Source organism: Molossus molossus, unplaced genomic scaffold, assembly GCF_014108415.1.
Source record: "Molossus molossus isolate mMolMol1 unplaced genomic scaffold, mMolMol1.p scaffold_m16_p_6, whole genome shotgun sequence".
NCBI lineage: Eukaryota > Metazoa > Chordata > Mammalia > Chiroptera > Molossidae > Molossus > Molossus molossus.
Window position 1 is genome coordinate 22,941,385 of NW_023425399.1, and position 20,257 is coordinate 22,961,641.

At 48.4% G+C, this 20,257-nt stretch overlaps 2 protein-coding genes across 2 annotated transcripts; both read left to right on the plus strand.

Moving 5' to 3' along the window:
• Positions 1-14: 14 nt before the first annotated feature.
• PLAGL2 (PLAG1 like zinc finger 2) lies at positions 15-11,632 on the plus strand. The gene is made up of 3 exons (XM_036244931.1): positions 15-103; positions 5,743-6,116; positions 10,295-11,632. The coding sequence occupies exons 2-3, from the start codon at positions 5,857-5,859 to the stop codon at positions 11,523-11,525; spliced, it is 1,491 nt and encodes a 496-aa protein (XP_036100824.1). The 5' UTR covers positions 15-103; positions 5,743-5,856; the 3' UTR covers positions 11,526-11,632.
• Positions 11,633-17,608: 5,976 nt separating this feature from the next.
• LOC118618589 (putative testis-specific Y-encoded-like protein 3) lies at positions 17,609-19,986 on the plus strand. The gene has a single exon (XM_036244933.1). The coding sequence runs from the start codon at positions 17,609-17,611 to the stop codon at positions 18,704-18,706; it is 1,098 nt and encodes a 365-aa protein (XP_036100826.1). The 3' UTR covers positions 18,707-19,986.
• The last annotated feature ends 271 nt before the right edge of the window (positions 19,987-20,257 follow it).

A 20,257-nucleotide genomic window follows, 5' to 3' on the forward strand; every position in this document is an offset into this window, starting at 1 on the left:
ACAATGCACCGTACAATGGCCCGACCGCCGCCACTACCGGGGCCTGAGCGGGCCTGGCGGAGCCCGAGCGCGGCCCGGCCCGCAGTGCGGGGCCCCGAGCGCGGTGAGTGCCGGCAAGGGCCCCGGGGGACGGCGGGGAGCGGGGCGGGAGGCCGTCTCGCTGCGCCCGCGCGCCCTGAACCGGAGCGGCGGCGCCCCTCTTCTTGGGCCCTTCAGCGCGGTCGTCCACACCCCCGACCGGGGCCCCCTATGCGTCAGCCGGGGCCCAAATAGGCCCCAGGGTGATGAAAACTCTCCCCGGACCCGATACCTGGGTCTGGGGGACGCGAGGAAATTCCACTGGCCCCCCTCCCTTTCGAGACATGGAGACGCAGCCCGAAGGGTCCACTATCCCCGACCCCCAGGGTCCCTGGAGACCCAGATAAGCTGCACCTGCTCCCTCCCCTCAGACACGCCTACCCAGACCCACAAAACCCCCTTCCCTGTTCCAAATAGTCTGCTCTTTACCCTCTGTTTCATTTTCCAGAACCTCACAACCCTTTTTGAGGCTTCTCTCAGATACTTGGTTTTAGAGAACCCCGATAACACCTACCTATAGTTCTGTCTTCAGTGACCATCCTCCCCAGCCTTAGCTATCTTCCATCCAGATACCCATTTCCAGATTCTTGAAATTCTGGGAATTCACTTGTGATTATCTGGAACCTTATAGACCTTATAATTCCCCCATCTCTTTCTTTTTGAGGGGGTGCCTTAGAGATTCAGTTAGCTTGCTCATAATTCCTTGCCGTACTTGCCCGCCCTTCTCATCCCTGAGATCTCCAGACCCATCCCTGAATTTGTTCCTTCCTGGGCAGCCATCCATTCCCATCTCTCCCAGCCTCGGGAAAGTAACCTTTCCCACCACAGTGGGGTGGTCTAGAAGTCGCTGGAGGAGCCAGGCTGTTCATGCAAATCCAGCTCTACACTGTGGCCCCAGCTTGGTGGGGGAAAGGGACCTGTAAGGTGGAAGATATGGGGACAAACTGGTGTTGGTGCTTCACCTGCCAGTGTAGCTTGTCTTCTGGCTTGTGTGTTTTTCCATGTGTCAGTTTAGGACTGTGATAGAGGCTGGCCTTGGGTTTCTAATCCCTCCCCCCCCATCTTCCAACACCAGGTAAGGCCACTAGATTGGGGCAGGGGTGAGTGTGGGTATCTGATCAGGTTTCCTCTTAAGGAAAATGGGGCTGTAGTGAGTTACAGCCTTTTCTCAAGGCCTCCTCAGGAGTGGGAGTCAGCAGGAATGAGAGAAAATAGCGAATCAAAGGGACTCGAGAGAGGGCCCATCTAAACTGACAGAACTAGCAGCCCAAGAGTAGATCCAACCCCTGTTAATCCAGTTTGATGTCTCTTGGAATGATGCAAGTCACTGAGACTCTAGCCTCTCTGTAATTTAATTCTCCCACCACTTCTGAGTGCTGGTGAGAGAGGGAGTGAGAGGGGCACCTAATTTTCTTTCTTGATTCTCACTGTTTTCCAGCCAGTCAGTGTGTCTTGTGGATTTGTTTCTGGTGCCCAGGTCAGGACCTTTTTTTTCTTTCCTTTTTTTCCCCTTTAAATCTATTTATAATTTCCCAGTTGCTATTTTGGGTTCTGCTTAAAGGAAGATTTTATCCACCCCAAGGAATGGGTTTCAGGGTGTGTTTCCTCCTCGGCAGGTGTTGAATTGAGTTCTTCAGATCCCCAAGTAGCTCTTAGGGAGGAAGGATAAAAGCTATTTTAGGGTAGTCACTGAAGTGGAGCTGTTAATCCTCTGTGGGTCTCTCTAGTTAAGAACACTTAGAAATTAACCCTTTCCTTGCTGCAGGAGAGTTATTTCTCAACAGTTTTTTGAGAGGGTTGGGAGAATTAAAGTGTGGCAGCAGAAAGTGGGAACATGCAACTCAATACAAAAGCAAAGATAATTGCTGCGTTTTGTTGGGTACTTATAGCAAGCCAAGCCCTCTGCTGAGCTCTTTGCATACCTGACTAACATAATCCTTACAACAAGCCTGTGAGGTAAGTATTTTTAGCTTTACAGATGAGGAAACAGGCTAATAATGGAGAAAGAACTCAGTTTCTATAGAGATGATGTAACATCATAAAAACTAGTTTCATCAGAAGGCAGCAGGCATCATGGCTCACAACAGAGGACAGACTAGTGAGCAATGTGTCTCCTTTCAGCTTCCAAAGAGGGCCATACAGAGTTTTTAGCAGGCATTTGTATTTGTGGTACAGAGACTTAATAATAGAACAGATTCCTAAAGTGAGAGAACTCTGGCCCAGGATATGGTGCTGTAGGAAGGTAAAGTAAAGGGACTGGTTAGAGGGAATGTTTGAGGGTTCATTGTGAGGGGGAAAGGGGAAGGTTGCATTATGGGGAGATGTTGGGAAGGGAAGGAAGCTGAGGTCTGAAAAGAAACATTAAAAGATGGGGGGGGGGGTAGAGAGAAGAAGTACTACTCGGGTCCCATGTGGAAAAGAGGCAAACACAATTTAGTTGTTAGAGATGACACTGCATGTATTCACATTTTATGTCAGATGCTTTTAGAGTATTATTTCACTTAATCCTCCATGAGAGTATTATAGTTAAGGACAATAAATCTCTTATTTTTATTTAAAACTTTTTGTAACTGTTTGAGCCAGACTGAGGACGGTGTCAGGAAGCAAGATCTCAAATGCTCCCAGTAAATTGCTGTCTTAGAAATTGAGGAAACTAAGTTTCAGAGAAACAAAATAACCTGCCTGTAATTTCATAGCCAGTAAGTGGCAGCTCTTCTGATAGCAAGTCCAAGGTTCTTTCCACGCTACCACCCTCCAGATCAGGCGCCAGAAAGAATCTTAGGATGAAAATATACTGAGTTATACCAGTAACTGGGAGGGATTGATTGTGTTTGTTTTATGGGAACAGGTTCTGTCAGCTTCTCTATAGTTAAACTTAGTGAGACCAGAAGAGCAGCTTTGAAAGAGAAGCAGAATTCTTTGACAGTTTTGCCGAGGAAGAAGTCTGAAGAAATAGGCCTGATGATGTGAGAAAAGCCCAGGAATCTTTCTGGATGAGAGGAGTTTGCAGACAAAGGACAGAGGGAGAGACTAGATTCCCAAAAGGGTTCCTAAGGTAACACTAGCAGCTTTGGTTATCCAGCAGCCTTTCAATGTCTGTAGTAAGGACTTTCACTGTGCCTTTTTAAAAGCATAGGGGGAATAGGATCATGGTGTTGGCTATTTTCTTTTTAAAGCCATAGCCCCATTAAATGTAGATCAAGGCAAGCACATGGCTGTTGCCTTCCTCCTTTGGTTATATGAGTACAACCTCGTGAGCTCTTCTTAGCCACCACCAGCCTGTTTCCTAGAAGCCCATTACTCACTGTTTCAGTAGTGGCATACTAAACTGCTGTGTCTTGTTTGTGCTTGTTCAGGAGAACAGATGAGGTGGACGTGTGGGAGGTGGGGGATGTACTGTTGTTCTCTTTCTGAGTTTGTGCGGAATTTCCAGGGCTAGTCTCTCCTCTCATATCAGCCAGAGTGGTGCAACTTGCTTCCCTCTGGCTGCCATTCCCAACTTTCCAGAGGCTGAGGTTCATGATTTCTGATATCAAATTCTGAGCAGAATTTGACTTTGAAGGTAGAGGAAATCCCCTCCGAACTAGATGTTCAAACTTGTGCTTGCTGTCTATCCATTTCTAAGGTGCATAGTAGTTGCTGGTATTATAAACAGGTAATTCTGCCCTGTGAAGAATGAGGATACTTAAATAATGAAAGCCAGACGTCAGAGGCCTTTGAGGTTTATAGTGAAGCAGGTAAATACTCCTTGACTCAAAGACTCAAGTGGGACTAGTTTTTAGTGCTACCTATGCCTCACCAGCATGTGACTCATGCAAAATGCAGCCACCTTTGTGCAGATCTTTCTAGGCAAATATCCACTCATGATGGGGAAATATTTATCATGTTACATTGCAATGTTCCTTCAAGTGGAATGGTTCCCGAACAGGACATAGCTCATGTTAATGATGAGCAAAGCTCTCTAGGGCATGAACCCGCTGATCCCATCATCTTGTTCAAGGCCAATCTGTTGGATGAATGGTCACTGTAAGCAGCAGGTGCTAATGAGCTGAACAAGCATTCTGTGGCTCACAGCTATTTTGTATGGTTGGAGCCCTCCCCAGATTCTCATGGACAATCCCGATACCCCATTTGCTCCCTTCACATGAAAAAGTCTCATGCCCAAACTTTGGCATGACCTCTTCAAAGGGAATTCCCGTTGTAGCAAGTTGCATTGTGATTGGTAATCTGTGATGAGCTCTGAGTGTGAATTTGGGTCTGTTGTCCTCCTTTTGAGAGTCAGTTTGGTAACTCCTACTCTCTTCCCCTGAGTTGATGTCAGGAAAGAAGTAGTGTCACATTGCTCCAACCTCCCTGCTCCCCACCTCCCACCCCTTCAACGAAAGAAAGGATCAGACTTCAAGATAAATGCTCCACACTTTGGAAGTGCTATAAACCCAATTTAAACCAGAACTTCCTGAGCATAAGTTAAGCCTATGAGAAGCAACTTACATTCAGTGGCTAATTTACTCATCTAAAAGAGAATTGAGGATCCTTTTCTAGATGTTAATTATGGAGATGAAAGAGATACAATCTGAGCCCTCAATGAATCAGTTTAGTGGAGGAGACTAAGTTCTAATGCAAGTGTGTCCTGTTCCTAATGGAGAAATGCATGTGCACTGTGAGGGTTTAAAGGAGGGGCCACTCAGCAGCTTGGGGTATTGGACAGGCTTTGCTAAAAAAGCATGATCTGGGCCTGAGACAAAAAGACTCAGAGAGGTGCCCTGGCCGGTTTGGCTCAGCGGTTGGAGCGTCGGCCTGCGGTACAGAGAGACCCGGGTTCGGTTCCCGCTAAGGGCATGTACCTCGGTTGCAGTTTGTCCCCGGCCCTGGTTGGTTGTGCGGGTGGCAGCCACTCGATGTGTCCCTTCACATCGATGTTTCTCTCTCTCTCTCTCTTCCTCTCTCCCTCCCACTCTATCTGAACAAAAAATCGAAAAATGTCCTCGAGTGAGGATAAAAAAAAAAGACTCAGAGAGGTGGTGGAGGGCAGGATGGGACCAGTACTGGTTTAGGGAAAATGCTGAGAGTGCTGTTGCCTCCTCAGAAAGAACCTCTTGATGTTGATATGCTGTTAAGAAACACATCTGGCATAGGGGCTGACTTTTCAGGGTGTAATTTTCCTAAGTAAAGGTTTTTCCTTCTCTCTCCTCTGTTGCCTTTTGGGCATTTTATTGCTCTTTAGCCACCTCCATGAGGAGGAGAATTGTGGAAAGTAGTGGGTGAAGGAGAATTAGGGTAAAGAGGAGGAGGAGGGGATGCTGCTATCTCTAAGTTTAGTGGAAAGAATGTAAAAGAAATTAGAAGAGAAAGTTTGGAGTTTAGGGCTTTTATTTCCTTAGATTATCTTGTTTCCAGTAGCCTAGTGGTACTAGTAATAATGGTTATCACTAAGCACTTATTAGGTGCCCAGCCTTCTGCTGAATGTCTTATATTCATTATCTCATTTAATCCTCAAAACATTTATGATTTAGGATATTATTAAGCTTATTTTATAAATGAGGAAACAGTTCAGGAAAGTAATTGGAAGGGCTGGGATTGGAACAGGGTTCTGTTTGCCTCTAAAGCCCATATTTTCATGGTACAGTATTGGGCTCCCTAACACCAGGTGTTCTGATATTTCAGGTGAAGAGATTGTTTTCTGAAGGCTGCGTTGGACGCTGTGACAGAGCAGAGAGCCCGTGTGGAACCGATGGGAAGGCTTTCTGAGTAATATGGCCCTTCGCCATTAGCCTTGCCATGACCACATTTTTCACCAGCGTCCCCCCCTGGATTCAAGATGCAAAGCAGGAGGAGGAAGTGGGCTGGAAACTAGTTCCCAGGCCTCGGGGCCGGGAGGCGGAGAGTCAAGTGAAGTGCCAATGTGAAATCTCGGGGACACCCTTCTCAAATGGGGAGAAGCTGAGGCCTCACAGTCTCCCCCATCCAGAGCAGAGACCGTATAGCTGCCCTCAGCTGCACTGTGGCAAGGCTTTTGCCTCCAAGTATAAGCTGTATAGGTAGGTGACACTCCATACCTCTTTCTGTCTGAGGTTCCCAGAGGACAAAGCCAGAGAGACTCCACTGAGTGTGGCAGAAAAGTAGAGGTTAATATGTCCAATAAGTGTGCCCCGAATGCCAACCATTTGGGGTCACTCATCAAAAAATAATGGTGATATTTTTTATTCAAACACTAGAATATGATGGGTACAATATCAGACAGCCATGAACAAACTAGTTTGAACATTTTTTTTATACTACTTTCTATACTTCTGTAGATAATAGTATAAATCTTGGCCAGAAATTAGGAATCCACCTTAGAACTTCAGAAGGAAAAGGAGATTATCCAATCTATAAATAATTATTATTATTATTTTGTTAATCTTCACCCAAGGATATTTTTTTCCATTGATTTTTTTCTTTGATATCTTTTTTTTCCATTGACATCTTTTTTCAGAGTGTGGGAGGAAGGTGAGAGAGGAAGAAACATCAATTGGTTGCCTCCTGCATGCACCCTGACCAGGGCTGGGGATTAAACCTGCAACCCATGTACAAAGTGCCCTTGACCGGGAATAGAACCCACAACCCTTCGGTGCACATGCCAACACTCTAACCACTTAGCCACACGGGCCAGGACCCAATCTATAAATTTTATTTAAAATTTTTTTTTTTCTTTATTGGTTTTAGAGAGAGAGGAAGGGAGAAGGAGAGAGAGAGAAACATTGATGAAAGAGGACATCAGTTGGCCGCCTCCTGCATGCCCCCCACTGGAGATCGGGCTCACATCCTGGGCATGTGCCCTGACCAGGCATAGAACTGACTACCTTTTGGTGTATGGGTTGACACTCAACCACTGAGCCACACTGGCCAGGTTCTATAAATTTTAAAGTGGCTCAGAGTGGATAAGTAACTTACTCAAGGTCATATAGCTTCTTAGGTCCTACAGTGCCTCTTCTACTAAACCAACCTGTCACTCAGATGATTACTTCCGTGTCCGTAGAGTCCCTGGTGTCCTCTGGGTCCATGGCTTCCCTGAAACTTGTAAGCCCAAGAACCCCTGCTGAAGTGAAATTGAATGTGAACACCCTGGTGTAAAGCAAGATACGGCAGAGTAGCTTTGAAGGGAGAGGGCCCAGCTTAAAAGCAATTTTGATTTTATCCTAGCTTTTCTATTAGAGGAACATGTACATGCCCTTTACAAATGAGATAGACTGCCTGATGCATAGTCTTTTATCTGTTCATCTATCAAACTATGATTTATTGAGCTCCTGCTACATACCAGGCACAGATAGATGGGAGTGCTGGCTCTCCTTGAGTTTACTGTCTTAACAGTGTAGACAGACAGCATACAAGTAAATATATGAACAAGATGACCACAGAAAGCCTCAGTTCCTTCTCTGGAAAACAGTTGACAGGAAGGAACTAAAACAGGTAACACAGTAGCATGTGACCAGAATTGCCCTTATTATAGTTCTGTGGTCCTCAGGAATGCTTTGATTCTGTGTGTTCCTGTGTCTTAGGTAGACTCCAGTTGAGGCTGTCCTCTTAGACCATCTTTTTTTTTTTTGAGAATTTTTATGTATTTATTTGAATCAAACTGATGATATATGCTGGGGAGCACAACCTCAAATGCTCCCTTCTTAGACCATCTTAGTGACAGTGGAAGGCTGCAAGAAAGGTCCTAGTCCAGGAGGCAGGAGCTCTGACTCTACGCATAGTCATTGTGTGATCGTAGGTGAGTTACGGAACCTCTTTGAGCTTCAGTTTCTTCATCTGCATAATGAGGGATGTGGACTGTGGATCACTGAACACTTCCTTCTCATACACTGTCATATCAGTTAGGTAATAGGAGGTCAATAGTGATCGTCATAGGCATGAGAGTAATGGGATGTTCGATGCTCTTCAGGTAGAAAGGATCACTGGGTGCTAAACTGGAAACAGTGGCATACCTAAGTGAACCCAGTTATGAAGGAGGTTTGTTTAAATTTAGCTTCTACCATTTACTGACTAGTGGGTGGGACTGCTCTGTGCTTCAGCCTCTGGTCCACAGGCCGAAGCTATAACCACTGGGCCAGACCAGCCAGGGCACTTCAGCCTTTTATGGAGAACAAGGTTAATGACTTAGCTCACACAGGGCCTCGCAAATGGTGGACCCTCAAAGTCTTATTGAGTTGATTCTGAATGTATTATGGAGCTCTAGATTGTGAGCTGCTTTCAATCCAGATGGGAGCAGGTATACTAAAGGACACTGAGGTGCTGTACCATGAAAATATTTTTAACATGTTGGTTTACATGGCAAACAAAATTTAAATGGTACAAATGGGCATGCAATGAAAAATGACTTCACACTTGAAGTCACTATTCTGCTCCCCAAATTCACCCAGGGATGGGGGGGGGCAGTCAGTTTCTTATGTGTCCTTGCTGAGATATTCAAACATGTATTCCCTTTTTATTTTCACAAGGAATTATATTACATACATTATCTTGAACTTTCTTTTTTTTTTTAATCCTCACCTGAGGATATTTTTCCATTCATCCTCAGATAGAGTGGGAGGGGGGGAGAGAGAGAGAGAGAGAGAGACATCAATGTGAGAGAGACGCATTGATTAGTTGCCTCCCGCATGACCTCAACCAGGGCCGAGGACTGAACTGCAACTGAGGTACATGCCCTTAACTGGAATCGAACTCTCTACTCTTTGGTCCGTGCGTCGACACTCTAACCGCTGAGCCAAACTGGCCAGGGCAAACTTCCTTTTTTGACTTAGCCTCAGATCAGGAAGTGTAGATATATTTCATTTTCCCTTTATTGTGTCATTTAAATTTTAAATTTTTTATTTTTTCCTTTATTTTATTTTTTTTAAAGAGAGAGGAAGGGAAAGGGAGAGAGATAGAAACATCGATGAGAGAGAACATCAATTGGCTGCCTCCTGAATGCCCCCGACTGGAGATTTGGCCCACAACCTGGGCATGTGCCCTAACAGGGAATCGAACCGGCGACCTCTTGGTGCATGGGTCATACTCAACCACTGAGCCACACCGGCCAGGCCATTTAACTTTTTTGAAATACTTCTTAAAAAGGAAATACATTCACATAATTCGAAAGGTACCAAAAGAGCCCTGGCCGATTTGGCTTAGCGGTTAGAGCATCGGCCCACAGACCAATGAGTCGCAGGTTTGATTCCGGTCAGGGGCATGTGCTCAGTTGCATTTTGTCCCCGGCCCTGGTTGGGGTCATGTGGGAGGTAACCAGTCGATGTGTTCCTCTTGTGTCGATGTTTCTCTCCCTCCCTCCCACTCTATCTGATGATAAATAGAAAAGTATCTTTGCCCAGCCGGTGTGGCTCAGTGGTTGAGCATTGACCCATGCACCAAGAGGTCACCGGTTCGATTCACAATCGGGGCACATGTCCAGGTTGTGGGCCCAATCCCCCAGTTGGGGGCATGCAGGAGGCGGTCAGTCAGTGTTCTCTGTCATTGATGTTTCTATCTCCATTTCTCTAAAAGTCAATAAAGAAAAATAAAATAAAATAATATCCTCAGGTGAGATTTAAAAAAAAGGGTACCAAAAAATAAAATGAAAATGCTCCATCACACCCATAAGCTGCATATTTCTTTTCCCCAAAGGCAACCATTGTTGTCAGTTTCTTTTATATCCTTCCAGAAATATTTTAAGCACCTACAAGCAAAATTACATATATTTCCCTCTTAGTTTTTATTTTGGTTAGTCCTCACCCTAGGATATTCTCCCCTTGATCTTTAGATATAGTGGAAGGGAGGGAGGGAGAGAGAAAGAAACATCGATGAGAGGGAGACACATTGATTGGCTACCTCCTGCACGACCCCCAGTTAGGGCCCGGGATTGAACTTTCAACCAGGTACGTACCCTTGACTGGGAATCGAACCGAGATACTTCATTCCTTGGGCTGACGCTCTAACTGCTGAGCCAAACCGGCTAGGGTGAAACAGTTTATTCTTGTGTTATTATTTTCCATATGGACAACAGTAAACCTACTTTTGCCCCATCCTATATGTGATTCTGCAGATGGGCAAGGATATCTAGGATATAGTTGGCATGGTATTTCATCCAATCCATGGCATGGCACTACTATAATTTTTATATTTAGTTCCCTGATAATGGGCACCTCAGTTGTCTGGCCAGCCTTTGTGATCTCATTTTTCTCCTCCACTCCTAACTCAGGCACATGGCCACCCACTCAGCCCAAAAACCACACCAGTGCATGTACTGTGATAAGATGTTTCACCGCAAGGACCATCTCCGGAACCACCTGCAGACCCATGATCCCAACAAAGAGGCTCTCCACTGTTCCGAGTGCGGTAAGAATTACAATACGAAGCTGGGCTACCGGCGCCATCTGGCAATGCATGCCGCTAGCAGCGGTGACCTCAGCTGTAAGGTGTGCCTGCAGACCTTTGAGAGTACCCAGGCCCTGCTAGAGCACCTGAAGGCTCACTCACGCCGGGTAGCAGGGGGTGCCAAGGAGAAGAAGCACCCCTGTGACCACTGTGACCGGCGGTTCTATACTCGTAAGGATGTGCGGCGGCACCTGGTGGTGCACACAGGCCGGAAGGACTTCCTGTGCCAGTACTGTGCCCAGCGGTTTGGCCGCAAGGACCACCTGACACGGCATGTCAAGAAGAGCCACTCACAGGAGCTGCTCAAGATTAAGACAGAGCCAGTGGACATGTTAGGCCTACTCAGCTGCAGCTCCACAGTCAGTGTGAAGGAAGAGCTGAGCCCTGTGCTGTGCATGGCCTCTCGGGACATGATGGGGGCCAAGGCTTTCCCTAGTATGTTACCCATGGGCATGTATGGCGCCCACATCCCTACCATGCCCAGTGCGGGCATGCCACACTCCCTGGTGCACAACACGCTGCCCATGGGTATGAGTTACCCTCTGGAATCCTCACCTATCTCTTCTCCAGCTCAGCTTCCTCCAAAATACCAGCTTGGTTCTACCTCATACTTGCCCGACAAATTGCCCAAAGTGGAGGTGGATAGTTTTCTGGCGGAGCTTCCTGGAAGCCTGTCTCTTTCATCCGCTGAACCCCAGCCCGCCTCACCTCAGCCGGCGGCAGCTGCGGCCCTCCTAGATGAAGCACTGCTCACCAAGAGCCCCGCCAACCTCTCTGAGGCCCTCTGCGCTGCTAATGTGGACTTCTCCCACTTACTGGGCTTTCTTCCACTCAACCTGCCCTCATGTAACCCACCTGGGGCCACAGGAGGCCTGGTAATGGGCTACTCCCAGGCTGAGGCACAGCCCCTACTCACCACATTGCAAGCTCAGCCTCAAGATTCCCCGGGAGCTGGGGGACCTCTGAACTTTGGGCCTCTGCACTCCTTGCCTCCTGTCTTCACCTCTGGCCTGAGTACCACCACCCTGCCTCGTTTCCACCAGGCATTCCAGTAGCCCCCAAGGAGGCCCTCAGCTCAGTCCTGGACTCTGTCAGGGTGCTTCAGTACCCATCCCATCTGCATCCCCATAAAGGCAGCTGAGCTTTCAGAGCTGGGTTCAAACAGAAAAAAAATCCAGTGTCTGTATGGAGCACTTGGTTTGGGGGCTCAGGCTCCAGGATCAGTTCCAGGAGGAGCCTTGAGCCCCAACCCCATGAAAAGATCGCATACTATAGGACTTCAGGTATTTTTACTTTTATTTTTTTGATCTGAATCGGGAGCCACGCTTAGTCCTCTCTTTCTCCAAAGTGTCAGAACCTTCTCTTTGGAGAAGGGGAAGACCTGTTGGAGATACAGAGGGTTTCACTTTGGATGACCTCGAGAAAAACAGCCGAAGAAGCCCGCCTTCTGGTTCCAACCTGCAGACCCCATAGCAGTTGGTGAGGCCCTGCTATAGAGGGTCACTTGGCTCCATCACCTGCTTCCAGCCAGTGGGCAGGAGAGAGGGCCTCTATTCTTCCCATTACCCCCAATCTTCTGTACCAGCATCTCCATTTTCAGTCAGTGTTGTCCAGCAACGGTACTGTTTACACAGTCGCTTCAGACTCACCATTTCACCTCCCTTGCCGAACTGTTAGCCTTAGAATGATTGCATTGAACATTGTTTACACACCGTGAATTCATTCCCACCAGTCCATTCCAGTTGGCACCAGCTGGAACCTTTTGGTACCTGGTGTTAACCGGAGCCCTGTTTACAAGGCGGAGTCGGGTCTCGCTGACTTCTCTTCACTTGAGGTCATATTTTTCCCCTGTGGGGAAATAAACTGACTTTGGACTGCTTCAGTCTCTGCCATCTTCCATGACTGTGTCTGTTCCTGCCTCCTTCAGCAGTGTCTACAGGAGACAGGCAAGAAGATTGGAGCAATTTTCTCACAGGTCTGCAATTCTGTTTTTCTCCAAGTATACATCATGACCCCCTCATCCTCCTTTTGAACTGGGGAGGGGAAGAAATGAAAGGCATGCCCACTTCCATCACCTCCCCATTCCTTAACCCCATCCTGAACATCATGAGCTGTTATCATGAGTCTTAGAAGGAGGGGCTTGGGTTCTAAGCTGGTGTGAATAGCAAAGCAGAGGATGTGAACTTATTTGTCTCTCTCCTACCCGTCCCTTTTCCAGTAATTGGAATTGTAGGAAGAAGAGTTTTCAGAAAGTTAGGACTAGGCAGATAGTTGAGTCCTAATCTATGGGTACATCATTGCCTCCCACACCAAACACCTCTTACCCACAGTATCCCTTCTCTCTCTTCTACTTTGCAGTCCCCTTGGACTCAGGGCCACTGTACATAGGCTTTTCTGCTCTCCATCAAAGAACTTCCACTTTCCTCTTGTGGCCCCCCCTCAGTTTTGCCCCCAGTACTCAGCAAGGTTTCTTGCCAGCACATGATTAGTTCTTTTGACTTGTGGGGCTCTCTGCCACAGACAGTACAGCCCTTGCCCAGCCAAACCCCATCATGCTTTTTCTCGGTTCTGTACTCTTGCCACTCGTGGAAGGGAGGTAGCTCAGGGACCACCAATGTGGGACCCTCCTGAGATACCTCCATTCTGATTCAGAAACACACTTCTACCTCTTTACTGTTAACTCCTACAGATGTAGCCAGCAGTTTCTGGGCACTTCTCACGGCGGGTGCCTCATGCTGGCTTCTCCACTAGGGTTTCAGGACAAACTACCAAGGAACTGCCTCAGCCTTCTCCCAGTCCTCCCCCTCTTCTCCCGTCTAGAAACAATTTTGGTCTATCTTCAGAAATTGAGCAGGTCCAAGACCCAGGCTTCTGCTTCAGCCCAGGCCAGTACTCTTTGTTTGAGGTGAAAGCCTTAAAATGTAGCTCCCTAGCCCTAGATTGGAAGCAGTATGGAGTGAATAAGCATGTTTTGGTTTAGGCAGGGTAGCTTGGGATACTTTAAAAAAAAAAACAAAAAAACAAAAAAAAACCCAGATATAAAAATGTCTGGCAAGGTTAGCATCAGACTAGGTGATTTGCTTCTAAAAATTAGTTAATCATTGAGTCCCAGGGACTGATTAAGGTTTATTTTAAAAAGCGTCCACCTTGGTACGCAGCCATCTCCTGCATGCTGTGCATGTTATTGGGACTCGTATTACAGGAAATGGTATGTGAGGATCCAAGGACTCAGAGCTGCCATTCTCCTTGTCTCTGGTCTTCATCACTAGACCCAGCAACCCTTCACCCCCTCCCTGCTACCTTCCCTGCACCCTTCGTTTACAGCAGCAAATGGGTCTCTGGCCACAAAATACAGTCTCAGGCTGTTAGAGGAGACCTCTCCTTTCTGCCTACTCTTTCCTGTCCTTTCCTTGAATCCTCTCCCCCATTAGTGATGCTGGGAAACTAGGACAGGCAAAGCAACTATTTAAAACCTTGTAATTGGAGCCTTGCCCTCTTCCTCCTCCCCTTCTTCCTTCCATCCTGCTCCCTTTCTTCCTTCAATGCCCTGACCACCCACAAGGAATTTCCCTGTCACTGTGAACTTTGCAGGTGAAGAGGAACATCTGCCTTCACCTTCTTTTTTTTTGGACCATAGCTACCCAGCTGTTTCTTAAACCTCCCTTTGCATATACTTTTTTTTAAAAGCCTTAATGGCCTGGTTGTCCAAAGGATAAGAATAGCTTTATCCTACACTCAATACCAAACCCACTTCAGTACCCTTACTGAGGCCATGAGAGCCCGAGGGCCATCTGCCCAGGACAGGAGCCATGGCATGTGGCAGAGACCAAACAGGGACCAGGAAAAGGGGTAATGTCCCCTGTCCCCATTGTTTCCTCTAACTTCCGTCAGGGATGAGCTGCCCTGAATGGGGGCAGGAACCTCCCACCCTGCACAGTAGCTGGACGCTCTGGGGGCCAGAGGATGACATGCTCAGCTCTGTCAGCACAAAGGCTCTGTGCACATCTTAAAGAGGTGAGAGGTAGGGAAAGGAGCACCAATGAGTTTTTCCCCCCAACCTTTTACAAATGGCATTTTGTTAATGGAAATCCGGGAAGCAGGTGTGATTACTTTTTTGCTCGTAGATATTCTAAGTTGAAATTCTCCCACCACCCCAACTTTCCCTTAGTAGCCCTTTAAATCCCCCCTCTCTTCCTTTTGGCAGTTGTTTTTCCCACTCCTCTCCCCACCTCCCCTCTTATCTAGGAGCTGTTTGTAAGCACGATTTTTTTTAACAGTTTATATTGTACAGGATCAATATTTTGCTTTTTAACAAGGATATTTATGTGATAAACTTTGCCTTAGGCAGGTGTTGGCCAGAAAAATCCAGATTCTTCTGGGACCCCACCCTGGCCTCTCCTGGAGCTCTGAACCTGCTGTGGAAGGAATTGGCTGTGACCTTTACCACTGGAGAGTAGGGTGTGTGGCTAGGGAAAAGGGTGTTCTGGTTTTGACAGGAGAAGGATTCACCATGATAACTTAGTGCCTCTATAGAAGGGTTTGGAAGAAGTATTCTAGTCCAGTTTCTTTGGATGTAAGCTGATTTTCTTAGCTGATTCTCCCCCACGTGTACATCTCCACCTCTGAATATTCGGCACTAGAGCTCCTGAAACACCACTTCTCATATGCCTCCCTCCCTCCCAGTGGTCAAGGCTTTGGAGCCACTCTTCCGTAACGCCAGATTATTTAAAGAGAAAAATACAAGACAAAAACCTTCGAGCACTTTGTAAACAGTGAATAACCTCTTGGAGTATTTTTGGCTTTATATAAAACAAGGTTTTTAATTGTAAAATATAAGTGCCATTAGAAAATGCACAGGGCTTATCTTTGTTAAAGTAGATTTTTCAATGTTTTACAGAATTACATTTTCAAAAAAAAGTTTTTATAATGAAGTTGTTTATTAAAAACTTCTGAATGATGTGTTTGGAAGCTGTGAACCTATCTGATTGGGAAAGGGTTGGAGAGAGCCTGGGGAAGAATTGGAACCTCTAAACATCTTTGGCATCCAAAAGGATGGTGAGTGTAGGACAGACAATAACAACTTACACATTGGCACCTAGAAACTTTGCACTTTGAAGTAAAAGATCTTAACAGGATGCCTTTGAGGTAAGTGGCATGATACTACCACTTAATCTTGGATGCAAGGGTCAGGAAAATCAAATTGGCATAACGAAATTTCATGTAACTAAAAATGCCAGATGTAGATTAGGATTGATCCAGCAACTCAAATGGTCTGAGCATTCTGATTTCTCTGGGCCCTATCATGTAGTTGTGACTTCATTCTCTGGGCCTACAAAGTGGTTTTTCCCTTTGTGAGGGAGTAGAATGCTGCTGTGATTTCAAACCTGTCATTCTCAAACAGTGCTGACCAGGAAGAGAAAAGGAACCTTTACAGGCTCTCAGGAGAGAGGAGTCCTTTTAGAAGCCCCAGTAAGCATCTCCTGTCTCACTGGCTTTGATGGGGTTCTGCTATCCCCAAACTAGTCACATTATAAGCCAGTGATGGACAAGGCTGAGATGGGAAAATTGGTTTCTCAGGACATTTTGGGTACTATTAGGAAGAGGAATAGATGCTGATTGTCCAAGAAGAATATCCACTACCCATGATGCACAGGTGGTAAGTGACAGAGCTAGTACCTGACCCTGTCCACGCGTTTGCCTATCCATTAGGTTCAGACAAACTGCTGAGAGGCTGACATGGCTTGGCCAGTCTAATAAAGGTGGTTATCACTATCCTGGGCCCCATTCCTTGTGCTGAGATCCTCCCATCCAGGGCTCAGACTGAGCTTGCTTTTCTGTGATCAGGAGCCAGTGTCCATAGCCAAGCAGTACAACTCAAGTCCAGCCCAGGAGTCCATGGGGCATTAAGAAGTGTTAATGCGTGTAAGAAGTGTTTTGTGTAAAAAGGGCAATGGGCTGGCTCTTCACCTCTTTGGCTTTCCATTTACTTGACAAATGTTCACTGTCCACCTCAGTGGGTCAGGTCTCTGGCTAAGGACCTAAGGAAATCCACTTTGCCTTCGAGGGGGTTTGTGCCCCAGGAAAGGTTTGGGTACTCAGAACTATCTTATCCATTGGGTCAGGGGAGGGGATGGGGATGCTGAAGGCTTTCTGGAGGAGGTGGCAAGAACTTCCAGGCAGAACAGGGACATAGGTATACTGACCTTCACAGGGAGACATGAAGATGTATTTGTAGGATCAGGGCTGCAGGGCTTGGTCCATCCAATCTCTTAACCTATCCAATCACAGACAGACCCTGCACTTAAGACTCAAGTTCACATTTGTAAAATGTCTGGTTCAGGGCCAAGGGGTAGCCCCTTGGGCCTAGGACAAAGTGTCTACCTTTCAGTCTACCATCCCAGAAGGACCCAGCTGGCGTGGGGGAAACTAGGCAGGTGCCCACTTGCTCCCTGGTTGGCAGTATTTGAGAACTTCCCTAGCCCCAGATCCTTTTACTCTGACCTTGTTTCTCCGTTCTTTACGTTATTTTGAGCACCTCTGTGTGCCCCTCAATTACCGTCAACTACGGCTCCCATTTTGAGTCTGGTTAGTCCTTGCAAGGGATACCTTTTGGGCCCCTCTGCATATTCCTGAGCAATTAACCCAGTGCAAAGCCGCAGACGATGGGGTACCGGGAGACTGCCACCTGCCCACCGCAGATGTGGGGAACGGTGATCACTTGGCATGGTAGCTGTGATGGAAGGTTCTGTCTGATCGGGACTTGGGTTTGATCCCTGCTGCCTGCTCCGAGTTGCTCCTTGCTTGGTACACACCTGCACTTCATCACCAGCACCCTACTAATCTGGGGCCAGTTCTGTCTAGCGCCCCGTAGTTGCATCTCCACCGGGAAGCTCCCTGCTCCTCTGCCGGGCTTCCTGGCCCCGAGCCCCCGCAGCTGGGCGACCCTAGCGAATCACATCCGGAATCGGGGGCGCGAGGGGCGGAGCGCGCCACGGAGAAGACGGTACCTCCCCGCCTTCCCGCCCGCGGTCCCGCCGCCGCCGCCGCCAGCCGCCAGCCGCAGAGCCGCCTCTGTCGCGGAACCCGCCGGGTTGCCTGCGTGCCCCGAGCCCCTTCAGGCCAGAGGCTTACGCAGGTGATGGCGGACGAGGGTGCGGGGATCCTGGAAACCGCCGCGCGCCTGCCGCCGGGCCCCCCACAGGAGGGGGCCTTGGGCCCGGCCCCGGCGTCTAGGGCCCGAGAAGCCCGGCAATGCGAGCACCCAAGCCCCGCCGGCTCCGCGACCACCCCGCCAGGCCCTGAGCACTGGGAGGCGGCCTCAGCGATAACTGATCGCAGCCTGGAAAACGGCCTTGTCAGGGGCGACGCCCCAGAAACCTGTGGCGCAGAGGGGTGGGGGCCTCGGGCTGAAGATGGCGGGAAGGCCGAGGAAGTGACGATTGAGGAGGGCGCCATCTTCTTGGAGGAGGCGGATTCGGAGGTACAAAAGCAGCAGGTGGGCGAGGAGATGGAGGTGGCAGAGAAGCTGGTCGGGGAGGAAAAGCTGGAGGTGAGAGCAGAGGCGCAGGAAAGACCGGGGCCCCTAAACCTTGATGGCCCAGTTGTGGACCCACTGGAGGCCATCCAGTGGGAGCTGGAGGCTGTGAGTGCCCAGGCCGACTGGGCCTACCTGCAGCTGGAGCGGAGGTTTGGGCGCATGCGCCGGTTGCACCTAGCCCGTAGGAGCTTCATCATCCAGAATATTCCTGGCTTCTGGGTCACCGCCTTCCTGAACCACCCGCAGCTGTCAGCCATGATCAGCCTCCGAGATGAAGACATGCTCTGCTACCTGATGAACTTGGAGGTGAGGGAGCTCAGGCATGCCAGGACAGGCTGCAAGTTCAAGTTCCGCTTTTGGAGCAACCCCTACTTCCGGAACAAGGTGATCGTGAAGGAGTATGAATGCAGATCCTCAGGCCGGGTAGTGTCAATTGCAACTCGCATCCGATGGCACCGGGGCCAGGAACCTCCTGCTCTGGTACACAGGAACCGGGAGACTGTCCACAGCTTCTTCAGCTGGTTCTCTCAGCACAGCCTTCCAGAGGCTGACAGGGTTGCTCAGATTATTAAAGAGGACCTGTGGCCCAACCCCCTGCAATACTATCTGCTGGGGGATAGGCTCCACAGAGCCAGGCGAGGCCTAGCAAGGTGGCCCACAGAGACCCCTCCTAGGCCCTATGGGTTCCAGTCTGGCTAAGTCCTGCCCCAGGACCTGGCCCCTACATACATAAGGCTTCCTTCTGCCTCCTGTGGACCTCTGCTTAGTCCAACAGTGACACTCTGCCATCTGTGTTCTCCTCCATGCACTCTGACCTCTGGACATTCAGTGGACTCAGCTCTAAGACTGTGGCCTTCATGCATCATGGTCCTCACATGCCACAGTGTCTATCCAAAGCACCCAATGCTGTAGATGTGTACTGCCATCATCTTCATGGCCTATCCTTTGATCATGGCCTTCCCACCCATTTCTGAGATGGGCACCCACAAGTCATCACTAGGAGGAGCAGTACCTCTTCAAGGCCACAACATGCTCAGCTTCATCTTTATGCTGGCCCTGCACATTGGCTGTTGCAAGCTAAGTCTTATTACCCACAATGAACTGGGTACATTGTGCTGGCTGTACCACCCTTGGACATCCTAGGGCTTCAGAGCTTCAGGATCACAGGCCAGGCTACCCCAGACTGTTGGATTGTTGAGCATCTGGCAGAATGTTGGGCATGGGTGAGGTCAAGGACATGAAGCAGTGGTCAATACATTCTTTGTGATCACACTCCTCTTACCTGTATTAGCCTGCTTATGAAGTTCTGTGCTGTACCTTACCAGTGTCTGGCCATCACCCATCTCATGAGTTTTGCCCAGGTTGCCACTAACCATTTTGCCTGCTCCCAGGTCTATAAGGACCTCAAGAACTGCCTGTGGACCCAGGTGGGCTCCCTGCAAATGCACAGGAGATTCTCCTAACCCCCAGGAACTTTGCTATGTTGGCATATCTGAGCACGTGCTCAAGGCAGGGCCAATGACTGGGTCTCTTCCAGAAGCCTACCTTCCTGAGCCCCAGTCACTGAACTCCCACAGAATCCAGCTTCCCCTGCCTCTACTTGTTTTTAGGCTGCCAGGTTGGGGATCCTGGGGATGTTTCTGGTCATGGGGCCTGTACCTGCCCAGAGCTCACATCTTTTTATATACTTTAAAGTGACAGCTCAGAAACAAACTGAAGAAGCAAGGTTTCTTTATAAACAGCTGAGGAGACAGTCTTTCTTGTTTAATTTGCTTCTCTTTGATTGTCTCCAGAGAGGGAGGATTGGCTCATAAACTGCTAGTGCTCTCTTTGTCCCTCTTCCTCAAGGTCTAGAATCTTCAAAGGGGAACAGTGCGGCTGAACAGAGACACGGAGGTCTGGGCCCTTGGAGGTAGGGATGGTTCATTGTTTTGTTTATGCTGTGTTCTTTTAGTTTTTAAATTTTTTTTTAATCCTCACCTGAGGACATTTTTTTCCCATTCTTTGTTCAGACAGAGTGGGAGGGAGAGAGCGGAAGAGAGAGAGAAAGAGAAACATCGACATGAAAGGGACACATCGAGTGGCTGCCACTCGCATGACCAACCAGGGCCGGGGACACACTGCAACCGAGGTACGCATCCTTAGCGGGAACCGAACCCAGGTCTCTCTGGACTGCAGGCCGACGCTCTAACCGCTGAGCCAAACTGGCCAGGGCTAGTTTTTACATTTTTATTGCTTTTCTAGAGGGGG